This window comes from Phalangium opilio, unplaced genomic scaffold, assembly GCF_054372755.1.
Source record: "Phalangium opilio isolate 3A_F unplaced genomic scaffold, DU_Popi_V2 ptg000082l_1, whole genome shotgun sequence".
NCBI classification, from domain to species: Eukaryota; Metazoa; Arthropoda; class Arachnida; order Opiliones; family Phalangiidae; genus Phalangium; species Phalangium opilio.
The window spans coordinates 203,048-216,750 of record NW_028324189.1 but is presented as its reverse complement, the minus strand read 5'-3'; the positions used below and the strand labels follow the sequence as shown (position 1 = coordinate 216,750).

General features: G+C 34.2%; 1 protein-coding gene across 2 annotated transcripts; it reads right to left on the bottom strand.

Annotated features, from left to right (window-relative positions):
- Positions 1-243: 243 nt before the first annotated feature.
- On the bottom strand, positions 244-13,643 carry LOC149650659 (uncharacterized). 2 transcript variants are annotated; one of them, XM_089847221.1, is made up of 9 exons: positions 13,464-13,643; positions 13,006-13,159; positions 12,694-12,938; positions 12,381-12,627; positions 10,847-11,023; positions 10,571-10,782; positions 9,140-10,244; positions 8,846-9,071; positions 244-8,426 (listed from the first exon to the last, which is right to left on the bottom strand). In XM_089847221.1, exons 2-9 carry the CDS (start codon positions 13,123-13,125, stop codon positions 8,164-8,166), a joined length of 2,595 nt encoding a protein of 864 aa, XP_089703347.1. In that variant the 5' UTR covers positions 13,126-13,159; positions 13,464-13,643; the 3' UTR covers positions 244-8,163. The 2 variants fall into 2 exon arrangements, with proteins under 2 accessions (XP_089703347.1, XP_089703348.1); XM_089847222.1 differs by having other exon boundaries at positions 10,847-11,020.
- Between the last annotated feature and the right edge of the window lie 60 nt (positions 13,644-13,703).

The window sequence follows — 13,703 nt, the reverse complement described above, 5'->3', positions numbered from 1 at the left end:
TTTGGCCTAATTATTCCTGTTCTTAATTAGATAATTAATAAATTAAAAATAGCAATGAAGAAAGAAGATGCTATAGGTTTAGCCGCCCCATAAATAGGGTGTCCTGTAAGAATAGTCGGGTTGCAATTCGAACCAGGATTTCGGACGCGCTTTAGGTCTATTATTTGCCTACAACGTAATTTAACCAAATTTACAACGTTAGTTAATTTACGTTTACTTATTAATATGGGTTAAGAAAAGATATTTATTAAACTTCACCAATAATTTATTGACAAAAATGGCGTAATACAGAAGTCTGGTATTTGAAATAGAACAAGATAATATTACCCCTTTAAAAACCAAAAACATATTATGATAAAATTACAATATAGTAGTACTAAATCCCACAGACAGATGAATAAATGACAAATATATAGGTTTTGAGTAAAAATTACAGTTATGATATTCGTAATAACCGCGTTAGCGCGGCCGTCCTTTTATTATTATTAATATTAATTTTATCCTTCGTATTATTATTATTATTATTACGGTAAAAGGCAATGATATGTATTAGCGTTAAACCAAAAATAAAACCAAATTGGTCTATTACTAAGTTAATTAATTAATTAATCTTTTTCAATTTTAATTTCAATTTTTTTTTTGCGGTATCATTAAAACTCCCTAGACGCATTGCATTGCCCTACCAATAACTTAAGCGAGTTTCTCAATTAAACCACCAAATTAATTTTAAAGAGGTTACTAATACTTAAACAATAAACATACAAAGAAATTAACGTTAAATTCAAATACAGAATTTTTATAATTTTTTTTATTCCTTCAAAAATTACTTAAAATTAATTAATGGGAGCTAAATGTTAAATTACCGTTAGTAAATTGAAAAACATCATTAAGTTATTCGATAGGTCGTGCTTAACGTTATTTAATTATTTTAAATAAATGCTGATTGTTCTATCCAGTTTTTATACCTAAATTGTTTTGGTTTATTAATTGTATTTTTTATTTAATTTTTTTTGTTAAAAAGCAAATATTTCTGCATAGTTTTTTAAAAATTTCAATTTTTATTTTTATTCTATTTGGGCAATTTTCTTTAAGGTTTTTTTTTTATCTTTTATATCGTTACTACGTTTACCTTAATTTGTGGAATAAGAAAATACATGTAGACTATTCTAATATCGAGCGCATTTTTTTTTTTACTAGGCCTACATCCTTTTATTTTATTTTATTTTTTTTATATAGAAAAATGCACATAGAATGAGCTAAAATTTGACTAAATCGTTTTTATAGTAAAAACTTGTTTTCGTTTGACCATAAAACCACAAATAGTAATTATTATATCAAAATACGGTTACATTTAAAAGCTAGCAAAAACGGGTTACGCTGTATTTTGAAATTTTATGTTTTCTTTCTATATACTATTTTTAGCACTATATTTAAAAATGTTTTTTTGTTTTTTTTAAATTTGTTTTTTTGGGTTTTTTAAAATGCATTTACCACTAAAATAACACTTAATTTTATTTATTTTCTTTTTTATCTAAAACTTTTATGGAAATTGTTGTTTTTCTTGTATATAAACGTTTTTAATTAGAATTAAATGCTGATCGAGAAATGATAAGAGTTTAAATAGGTTAATATAGTATAGTGTATTTTAAAAGAAATTAATTATAATTAAGAATATTTTTTATTTTTTTTTTTAATTTCAAACCAATAATAAAAATGCGGGAAATATCGTATATTATACGCACCTTTTGATAATAAGGCCCTACAATATGATCGCTAAAGATTAATTCTTATCTGTTTTCTAAAAAGGCGTTGAGTTTTATTTTATTTTTTTTTTTTTCAAATTAAAAATTAATTTTCAAAATACAGTCTTTCAATTGAAATAAATTACGCTGCAAATTTGCAGACAAACAAAACAAAAAACAAAAACAAAAAAAATTCATTTGGTATAACGGGAAAAAAAAATCTCGTGAAAATTAACTGTTTTAATTAAGTTAATTAATAAACAATTATTTTGACTTACCAATTAAAAAAAAAAAACATTGCAATGAATATTTCTTTAAGAAATTATTAACTCCCGATGAACAATATTTAAAACCTTACCGAAACCAAAAAAACGTCAAATTTTCACGAGAATTTTTTTGTTAAATTACATAGAAACGCGTATTTCAATAAATACTGTAAAATATAAAGGAAAAAAACCAAAGCAAAACATGATTTGAAATTAAAATTAAAATTAAAGAAACATAAGGAAATTTAAATTTTGAAAATAATATAATTTTTTTATTTTTTAAAGCTGATTGTTTTCGATTTACTTTTTCATTTGTTTTGAGAATTGTCAACGAAAAATTGAGAAGATCGATCGACAATAAGTTAGTCTTTTTTTTTTTGGGTGGGATTTTACGATAAATGGAATGTACCGTATTATTTTCATTTGGATATGTTGGATAACGTTGAGTTACGTTCATTTTTTTTAAACTCGCTAGATTCACGTCCGTACTCTTATTTTAGTACTAAGGCCCTTTACATACATATATTTACCAAATTATTTTTTTTAAAAGGATAAGTACCGTCCGTGAGAAATTATTTTAAATTAATTAATTAATTAATTAATTAATTAATAACTGTTAAAATGTGTATTAACGAAGCCAGTATAATAATCCAGATCTAAAGCAATTTTTAACCACCTTTTGAGAAATTTAAATACCTAATTTAAATAAATTAAATAAATTTCACACATTTTAATAACAGTCGACCGTTAATTAAAATTAAAATTAAAAAAAAAAAAATTAATTTCTCACGGATTACTTAATATCTCTTTAATACTATAAAATGTTTTTAAAGTCTCGTAAAATTTATAATAATTCCGATTTTATCTAATAATTAAGAGCTTTATCCTAATTAAAACTAACTAATTTATTTATTTATGACTTTTAAAGCATTCAATAGATATTTGGAGGATTACTTATTTTTTTTGACACATTTTTTTGTAGGCCTTTTTAGAATAGAAATTCGTATTTTTTTGGTTGGTTTTTTTTTTCCTTCCTTTAGAAGCTAGAAACACGTAGGCCTAACGTACTTTTTGACCCCGTAACTAACACACAAATATAGTTAAATAACATTGAAAACGTTTAACTATTAATGATTCTCGATATATATATAATATTATACCGTTAATGGACTAGCAGTCACTTCTTTTTTTTTTTAAACATTCCATTGAAATATGGCAGAGAAAAAACATTGAAAAATTACTAAAGCTAGAGTCCATTTAAAAACTTGAATGCGTAATTTTTCTTAATTAATTTTATCGAGACTAGAACACTTTTTTTTTAAATATATACCACATTTGTTAATCTTTCGTTAATACTGGTTAATATTGTGGTTTAAAACCGTTTCCTAATTGGAAAAAGATTTTAGAGAGAGAAAAATTAACTATCACAAGCTTTTTTCTTTTGTTTCTAAACTCAAACACGAATTTAATTATGGGACGCCACCCCCGCTAAAATATTCATTTCTTTATTAAATCCATCCCGTAATTAAACGGTAGAAAATTAATAAATTAAATTAGTAGCGTCCCAATTTAATTAAGCCAAATATAAAGGCTGTTAGATATTAGAATAGATATATATAACGTAGATGTAGTCGCAGTAGTAGTAGTAGTAATAACGTATGTAGTAATAGAAGATGTAGTAGTAGTAGTAGTAGTATACTACGGAATGGTCGTACAATATCAGGAAGGGGGGGGAAACTATAATATAATATATATTCTGGTTCCTTTTTACGTTGTTAAGAAATATTTCGCTTAAAAATGGCATAAGAGCAGAGCAGGCATTATTTAAAATCTTGGCATTGTATTTTTTTTTTCATTAAATGTCTCGTTCATTCAAATCCATAATTATATATAATGGATTTTTGGATTGAAAAAGTCACCTACGTATTAATTGGCTGACCAACGTACGTACTAGCACCACTATAATATTTAGCACTAAAAACTATAACATTGAGTCTTTAATAACAAATTTTTTGAGCCGTGAAAAATTGGTTGTGTGAAATATATTTGATCAGAGGTATGGCTTATAATATAATCTCGTATCATTCATTTTTTTTTGATATTATATATTTAGGTGAAACCTCAACTAATAGAGTACCATTAAATATCTAGCTGATGTAAATACTGAACGGACATTTTTAGCAAAACGCCCGAAATCCGAAATATTATATCAATTCTTTCGTTTCATTTTAATATAAAAAATCTCTCGAGCTAAACGTTTAAAAAGCTGAAAAACCCGTGCAAATATATCATCAAATTGGCACATTAAAATTTTGGCATGCGAAAATTACATTCAATAGCCAGGCCAACTTGGATTGGATATAATAATCATCAGAGCTAGCTCTAGGCGATAAGTATTCTTTTTGGAACATAATTTATGGACTAAATCTTAATTTGTTTCGTTAAAATTACTTACGGAGGACGAATCTAAAATGTTTTTTTTTTTTGGATCTATATTATTATATGCAAATAGGCCCAAAAAGATCTTACGATGGGAGAGATGTAAGTATCTTTAATCACATTTATAATATGAATGAAAAAATCTAGCTAAATATCTCATTTTGATGGTAACAAAACGTTAAGGCGGCCACCACCACGGACACTTATTTTTATTGAAAATTTTCTTCACGCATTATTTATATTTATTTAATTATTCTTATTAATATTTATTTATGAAAGTTACGAAAAAGCAATATTGCTAATTAATAATCAATCAGACGTTGTTAAAATTTAATTTTTTTTCGCCCGGTTTAAGTAACTTTTGAAAATGCTGTTGTAAATTAAATTTCATGCAAATTTCAAAGCATTACCGAGTAAAAATATTAATTTCACATTATTTTTCTTTTTTTGACGTTAAAATTGAGACCTAATATAAAATTTCTTACCTATCAATAAACCCATAGTATTCCGCCATTGGTTTAGTGGCGTCGTCTGCTAGTCAGAATTCTCCACTTACCAATACGGGATTGGTTGAATTCTAACAGACTGAAACTGAAAGAGGTTCAGGCTAGCAGACGCCTGCACTAAACCAATGGGTCGTCTGCTAGCCAGAACCACTTACCAATACGAGATTGGTTAAATTCTCACAGGCTGAAAGAGGTTCAGGCTAGCAGACGCCTGCACTAAACCAATGGGGCGTCTGCTAGCCAGAACCACTTACCAATACGAGATTGGTTGAATTCTCACAGGCTGAAAGAGGTTCAGGCTAGCAGACGCCTGCACTAAACCAATGGGGCGTCTGCTAGCCAGAACCACCTACCAATACGAGATTGGTTAAATTCTCACAGGCTGAAAGAGGTTCAGGCTAGCAGACGCCTGCACTACACCAATGGCGGCGGATGGTAAGACAGTAGTCCTTGATTATTTTTAATTCTAATTAAATGTACTAATTATCATATCGTAATAAAAAACGGCTGTATAATATTACGTCACCTTCAAAAACGCGCTTATAAAGGATGTTAAAACGTTCCCTTACTTCAAAAGTTACTTAAACCTTACCTGGACTGTGTGTATACTTATTAAGATTCCCAAGATTATTTAATTTAATTTTTAATTATTTTAGTAATAAATGCTTTAATGGCGGCCACCATTAGAGCGAGCCGATATTATAAATGACTCTGATATATACTCGACGACGACACTGAATGTAATAACGCTAAAAATTCTTCGATATCCGTTATACACATATATAATAGATATACCAAATTTGGTAAAAGAACATTTCTATACGATTAAGTCACAAAGACGTTTGTTTCATGTTTTCTCATCTTTTTTTTTTTTACCCTGAATCGCTCGAAAAATGCTACCTATAATATTTCCGTAACTATTCTATAAATCATTAAAATGGTATTTTCTTTTTAAATATTAGAGGCACTTTTCAACTAGTTGTGTCAGTTAAATATATATATATATGTATGTATACCACAAAGTTACGTCGTATTATATTAAAGGGAGGGTGAAGTGGAAAATCAAGTCAATTTATTTTATATCGATTCTTCTACTAATTATAAGACCAATCCGCGTAGCGAAACACGCGGGAAGTAGTAACAAGTCTCCGAATGATTTTAATTAAAATTAAAATTAAAATTAGGTTTAGATATTTTATAAATAATTTGAAATAAGCCCCTCCCCCTGACCAATCGCGTAACGCCTTGCTGTCGAACGCTCTACATCTCGCGCATATGGAGCGTACCAGGGCAATTTTGTTGTTAACAAGAAGCCAGGGCGTTACGCGATTGGTCGGAGGGGCTTATATTAGGTTGAGATATTTTATAAATAATTTGAAATAAGCCCCTCCCCCTTATTATTAAGGCGTAACGCCTTGCCCGTTGCACGCTCTACATCTCGCGCGCGCAACGATTGTCAGTCACACATGGAGCGTACCATTGGAATTATGTTAACAGAAGGCAGGGCGTTACGCGATTGGTCAGGGGGGAGGGGCTTATTTCAAATTATTTATAAAATATCTCAACCTAATTTTAATTTTAATTTTAATTAAAATCATTCGGAGACTTGTTACTATTTCCCGTGTGTTTCACTACGCGGATTGGTCTTATAATTAGTAGAAAAATTGATAAAAAAAAATCACTTGATTTTCCACTTTACCTTCCCTTTAATTAATTCTTTTTTTTTTTCTAGAAACACGCAATGGAAAAATACATTTAAAATCGTTTATTTTTTTTTCTTGTTGCTTTCGTTCCTTTTAAGGTTTTTTATTTTTTTATTGAGATCAGAATAGGCAATTTTACGCACGGGTTAATTAACTTTCAAACAGCCCAAACTACTCGTTAAAGTTGTACTTAAAGGACGCGGGGAAGGAAGATAATTAATTAATTAATGTTTTTACAATATTTAAATATTATTTTTAAATTTCCAGTGCGCATTTTTTTTATTTTTATTTTTGCATTCGTGTTAATTAATTTCGTTTCAATTTTTTCGATTTGTATTATTTTAAAATTAAAGAATGAAGAATAACTGGGCAGTTTTTTTTTATTATTACATTTAACATTTTAGTCTACGGACTAGACTAGAAAAAATGTTCAAATAGGATTTGAACAATTAGGAATAATAAAAAATAATTGTAAAATCACAAAATGCTATATTATCATTATCACTATGGAATGATTTAAGGGTGTTTTAAATCGGCTAAAATTCCTATATATATATGTTGCGTTAGGCCTAAAAAAAACCTTTAATAAAAGCACCCTAAAAATAAATCAAGCTAGGCTAAAATTTATTTTAAATATCATTCAAATTAATTAATTTATTTAAAGGAAAAGTTCCGAGTAACGTAACATTTAGAAATAGGCCTTTCTTTTAAGGGTTAATATTACGTCACCTGACCTTTCTTTTAAGGGTTAATATTAGGTCACCTGACCTTTCTTTTAAGGGTTAATATTACGTCACCTGACCTTTCTTTTAAGGGTTAATATTACGTCACCTGACCTTTCTTTTAAGGGTTAATATTACGTCACCTGACCTTTCCTTTAAGGGTTAATATTAGGTCACCTGACCTTTCTTTTAAGGGTTAATATTACGTCACCTGACCTTTCTTTTAAGGGTTAATATTACGTCACCTGACCTTTCTTTTAAGGGTTAATATTACGTCACCTGACCTTTCTTTTAAGGGTTAATATTACGTCACCTGACCTTTCTTTTAAGGGTTAATATTACGTCACCTGACCTTTCTTTTAAGGGTTAATATTACGTCACCTGACCTTTCATTTAAGGGTTAATATTACGTCACCTGACCTTTCTTTTAAGGGTTAATATTACGTCACCTGACCTTTCCTTTAATAATAAGGGGGGGGGGAGAGAAAAAAAACAGCCCAACTTTTCAATACCGTTAATTAATTAATTAATTTATATAATATATATATATATATAATTCATTATAACAAATATATCATTACTAAACATTTTTGTTTGGTCTACTCTAAGCTACAACCACATTTTTTTTTAAAATTCCCTTCTAAAACATTTAAACGAGTATTTCTATTTCATTGAGAAATATTTAGCGAGGCAACGATAACGATAACGAAAAGAAAAGAGAGACAATTGACTCACGAGTGACGACGGAAGTAAAGGGGGTTGACTCGGTTTCCTGGTTTCCATTTTCAGTTGGATCCAATTACCTTAATGGTTTTGTTGGTGTCGGACTGTTCTTTGGTGGTGGTGGTGGTGGTGTTATTGTCGCAAGACGCGGATGCGGCGGCGGCGGCCGAGAGATTATTGGGAGCTTGAGTAACTAGCGAGGTGGTGGCTAATTCGGGATCCAATTTGAATAGTAGAGTCGATATGAGGGCGCTCCACATCGAGGTTCGAGCGTGGCGCGAAGCTTTACTCAGTTCGTGAATGCTCGAAGCTAGGGCTACTATATCTACGACACACAAAAAGAAAAATAATAACTTTTATTACTAATTTTAATACGGGCGGCACTTCAGTCGCGAGCTACAGGGCGCCACTGTTATAACGCGAGGACGCGGCGCCACTGTTACAATATCGCACACGGCGCACTATAGGGAGCTAACAGTTCTGACCCTGAAACGTCACACCCTTTTATCTCTTACTGGAGTTTCATCCCCCCTAACAGTATTCTAGGCACAAAAATTCCAACCAGAGAGGGGGGGGGTGCTGCGTGACGTCAGACTATCTCTTCCCCCTACCCAGTTGTTAGCTCCCTATGGAGAAAACGCCAGTCGCGAGTTACAGATCTTTCAGACAAAGGGGGGGGGGGCGCCAGTGTTATAAGGCGGGGACGCGTCCCACTAACGCCAGTCTAAGGTAAATGAAGAATACCTTTTTCTTCGTGAATTCTTCCATTAGAGGGCGCTCCATTTCCTCCCCCCATAATAGAATGACTTTGGTTGTTACGATGCCTATTGGTGGCATTGACAATTTCGTCTCTTCGTCTCGATTGCACGTTTCGAATAGCTTCCAGCCATTTTTCCATCGCACTGTGAATTTCTCTATTCAACTCCTTCCCGCCTCTCAAATGCTCCATTTTAGCCAAGAGAGTGATGACCTAAAAGTAGTACGGTCCTCGTGGTAAGTAACTTTAGAAACTTGCGCCTCTTCCACGCTCGTACGTACCTTAGCGTGTTCTCTCAGTTGATCAACGATTAATCGATCTACTCTCGATGGATTTGGTGGCAAACGAGGGATTGGAATGTTGTTAGTCGAAGAGATTTTCTTCCCGGGATTTTGACGCGCCAATTCGGCTTCGGTTTTCTTTCTTTCTTTCTCCAGATTACGAAATTGATCGTAACAATTCTCCAGATGAAAATGCAATTCATTCGAGGGTCCGCTCCGACGGATCGGTCTCATACCGAAGACTTGCGGCGAAACGGCTATCAGTGTAGCGGTATTACGTGGTAATTGATCCAATATCAGATCTCCGTAATGAAGTTTGAGATTCTTTCGAGTAGTCGCGATATAATTTTCGTACGTCGGTTGATGATAAATTTCGCAGTGAGATTCGCCGCCGCCGCCGCCTCCATTTTGATTAGCGTGATAAAACTTTAGCCGCGACGTTCCTTGTTGCGGCGTTACCATCGATCCGCTATTTCGACTCCAGTTCGAGTAAATGCCGGCGGCATTATCTCCGATTAGCTGACCAAAATCTTGATTCTGCATCACGAAGGAATTTTCCGAGGGTGTTTCGCTTCGTTTCGAAAAGGAATATTCCCCGAATAAGTTACTTTTGCTACCACCCATGGGATCGTTGTTTTCTTTAAAGACGCCACCGCCATTATTGAAATTGCCTTTTAAAGGGAAATTTCCAACATTTCCGGAAGAGCCCCGTAGAATATCTCCGTTCGACATCATCATTTTAACACCACCGGAGTAGTTTCTTTGCGTTTGTATTTTGGCGTGGGAAGATAGATTTCCTCCGGCGGCCGCGATCGTTTGACGATTTAGAAACGATATGGGGAGAGCGTTATTGTTTGGGAAGTCGGAGACGCGAGTAGTTTTCCCGTTGGATTTAAGACTCGTTCCGTAAACGCAATTTTTGTCGTAAAAGCTTTCGTTAAAGTTGCCGTTAACGTTAGCGGAATTGCTTAGGGAATCGGTGGGCGTTAGATTATTCTTCAGGATTGGTTTAGGACCATTGGATAAATAGTTGCGACTGCTAAGGTTACGGGGGAAATTGTGGTAAGCGTTTAAAGGAAGTTGGTTACCACCAGTATCTCCGTTACTACGCGATAATAATTAAGAATTTTCCGAGTCAAACGAAGGGCTCTAGAATAATGAATTAGCGTAGCTTATTCCTGATCAGCGCCACCTACCCATAGCGGCGACTTTGAGAACTACTGTAAGCGGCAAGCCAATCAGATGTCGCTAAAATCTGGTGACGTCACTGACTGGCACTCTCGAGGGGGGGTCTTACCAAAAATGACGTCGCACCAGATTTTAGCGACATCTGATTGGCTTGCCGCTTACAGTAGTTCTCAAAGTCACCGCTATGGGTAGATGGCGCTGATCAGGAATAAGCTACGCTAATTAGAGAATGAAGAAAAGTACCTTCGATTCGTAATAGGAAGCTTTCCAATCGCTTGTAGATTTCTCGGGGAAGAAAATGGAGAAGTTAATTGGTTTTGTAATTCAAAATTGTAAGAGTAGTTTGAGCCGCTCGAATGTCTCGAGACTTCCGCCCCCCTGTTAAAAGAACTTCCCATATTGGCGTTATTGTCAGGGAAGTTGGATATGTAAGATTCAGCGAACGAAGCTTTTGGCTAAGAATAATAATTAATATTAAATAAATACACTCGATCCCTTTGGCGTATTTTAGTCAAATACCTGTAAGGAATTAAAAGGTGAACAGTTTGGCAGAATAGAAGACACGTTTGTACTTGAAATGTTTCGAGATTCTTCAGTCTGGCCACTATTGCCAAGAGACAGTTGATCCCTCGAGTTAAAACCATTGCCAAAATCACCGCCGTAGCAATTATTGGATGTCAAATCCTTCAGGGACTTCTTAGTCACGCGGAAATGTTAAACAACTTAAAGTTAATGACGTAAAATGTGCGAGTGCGAGTCCGAGTCCAAGTATCGGACTCGGGACTCTCAGCCTGTTTTCCTAGAAATTTGCGGGTACTCGCGAGTCCTCCGCGACGCTAGGAACAATACTCGACCAAAATCATTAACTCAAATTATTGTTAATTAGTTACTAATTTTTAATAAATAATAAATAAGGGACTATTTTTTAGTAATTGGCCATTTTTAATTTAGACTCATAATACTTGGTAAACAATTTTGGACTCGAAACGGACTCGGTAAACAATTTTGAACTCGCATCGGACTCGGTAAACAATTTTGAACTCGCATCGGACTCGGTAAACAATTTTGGACTCGAAACGGACTCGGTAAACAATTTTGGACTCGAAACGGACTCGGTAAACAATTCTGGACTCGCATTGGACTGGGTAAACAATTTTGGACTCGCATTGGACTGGGTAAACAATTCTGGACTCGCATTGGACTGGGTAAACAATTTTGGACTCTAAACGGACTTGGTAAACAATTCTGGACTCGCATTGGACTGGGTAAACAATTTTGGACTCGCATTGGACTGGGTAAACAATTCTGGACTCGCATTGGACTGGGTAAACAATTCTGGACTCGCATTGGACTGGGTAAACAATTCTGGACTCGCATTGGACTGGGTAAACAATTTTGGACTCGCATTGGACTGGGTAAACAATTCTGGACTCGCATTGGACTGGGTAAACAATTCTGGACTCGCATTGGACTGGGTAAACAATTCTGGACTCGCATTGGACTGGGTAAACAATTCTGGACTCGCATTGGACTGGGTAAACAATTTTGGACTCGAAACGGACTAGGTAAACAATTCTGGACTCGAAACGGACTAGGTAAACAATTCTGGACTCGAAACGGACTCGGTAAACAATTTTGGACTCGAATCAGACTCTGAAAACAATTTTGGACTCGAATCAGACTCTGAAAACAATTCTGGACTCGAAACGGACTAGGTAAACAATTCTGGACTCGAAACGGACTCGGTAAACAATTTTGGACTCGAATCAGACTCTGAAAACAATTCTGGACTCTAAACGGACTAGGTAAACAATTTTGGACTCGAAACGGACTCGGTAAACAATTTTGGACTCGAAACAGACTGGGTAAACAATTTTGGACTTATTGAGGACTCTGTAAACAATTCTGGACTCGAATCGGACTCTGTACACAATTTTGGATTTATTGAGGACTCGCATCGGACTCGCGAGTACTCGGAAATTGGACTCGGCGGCAAGTCCTAGTACTTGCATGCCTCTAAAATGTAATTGATTAATTGAATTTGTTATGATACCTCACTAAAAGCGTTATAAGTAGAAGATGAACTAGAAGAAGTGGAAAAGAGAGGGTTGACGTAATTGGCTACTTCGGGCGAAATGACCAGGCTATCGCAGTTTAAGGCTGGGCTTAAGCTTTCATTGTTAAATCCAAAATTCGAAATACCAAATTGAGACGAGTTGCCGCTGCTTTGGTTAAAGTTGCCATAGTCAATGATGTTATTATTTTCTCGTTGCAAAATGATTTGATCATTGTTCCAGCCACTAAGATTGAATATATTACGGATTTAAAATCTAATTAGATTATTTTAAACGTAGCTAATAGCTTACCTTTGATTAAAATCAGTTGAATTGCCTGATAAAACTTGATTAGTTATTCCCCCGTATCGATGAATGGTGTAATTATTTCCTTGATCATAAAACGAAGAATCATCTCCTATGATTTGAGTCACGAGATCATCCAACCCACTACGTTCCATCCCTTCCATCGGAGATTCATTAGCTAGATGAAGCGACGCGTCTAACACGTTCAAACTATGGCATAACTCGTTCTTCAAGGAACCAACTTTCTTCACCTGAATTTCCCGAAATTATTATATCCAAAGTCCCGAAAGAAACCTTTAAAATTGTCGGATATCATACCTGATTGATCGCGTTCGCTGGTGAACTCTTACTATTAAGGGACCACGGTGTTTGGCAAACGTTATTAGAAACATCTGTTATCGTAGTTAGACAACCGAGTTCATTGGTGTTTCGAATCATTTCAGATTAATAATCAGGCCATGAACCGGGTTTTCTTAAAAAGGTTTTAATAGTTTGTCATCGACACGATTCGAATTCTAATCGCCTGACACTTAATATTATTTATACGCCGTGCGAGAATTGAATTGAAAATCGTACAAATTTAAATAGACAAACCAAGGCTTAGCTTAGGCGGGCAAAAAAAGCCGCGCTAAACCGACCCGAGTCGGGCAACGGTTTTCATACGCAACTTTCCCGCCAGGATCATCATTTTACCCGCCAAAATTTTGTTAATCAGTAAAATAGGAACCACGTTTATTTAAAACTATATTTAATATAACTTAAATATTATTACTTACTTGTAAAATATGGGCTTAAATCATGATCGGAGAATTTAACTCGCGCACCCTCGTTCCTTAAACCTTAAACGACATGTAAAACTTCGCCGCCGCTAATGCCCATTTTGGCCACCAGCCGCGCGAATAGAGTAATGGCACCTATTTGCCTTTGACTGTATTAAGCTCTATGGATAGTTAACATGGAGTGCCACTACACTACTCTATAGTCGGAATAAATACATTTTACTAGGAATAAATAGC

Coding starts and splice junctions, on each gene's coding strand:
- LOC149650659 (XM_089847221.1), bottom strand. CDS start 13,125: ATGATTCGAAACACCAATGAACTCGGTTGTCTAACTACGATAACAGAT. Junction 12,628..12,693: donor TCAACTGATTTTAATCAAAG/GTAAGCTATTAG, acceptor ATTCAATCTTAG/TGGCTGGAACAATGATCAAA. Junction 10,245..10,570: donor CTTCCTATTACGAATCGAAG/GTACTTTTCTTC, acceptor ATTATCGCGTAG/TAACGGAGATACTGGTGGTA.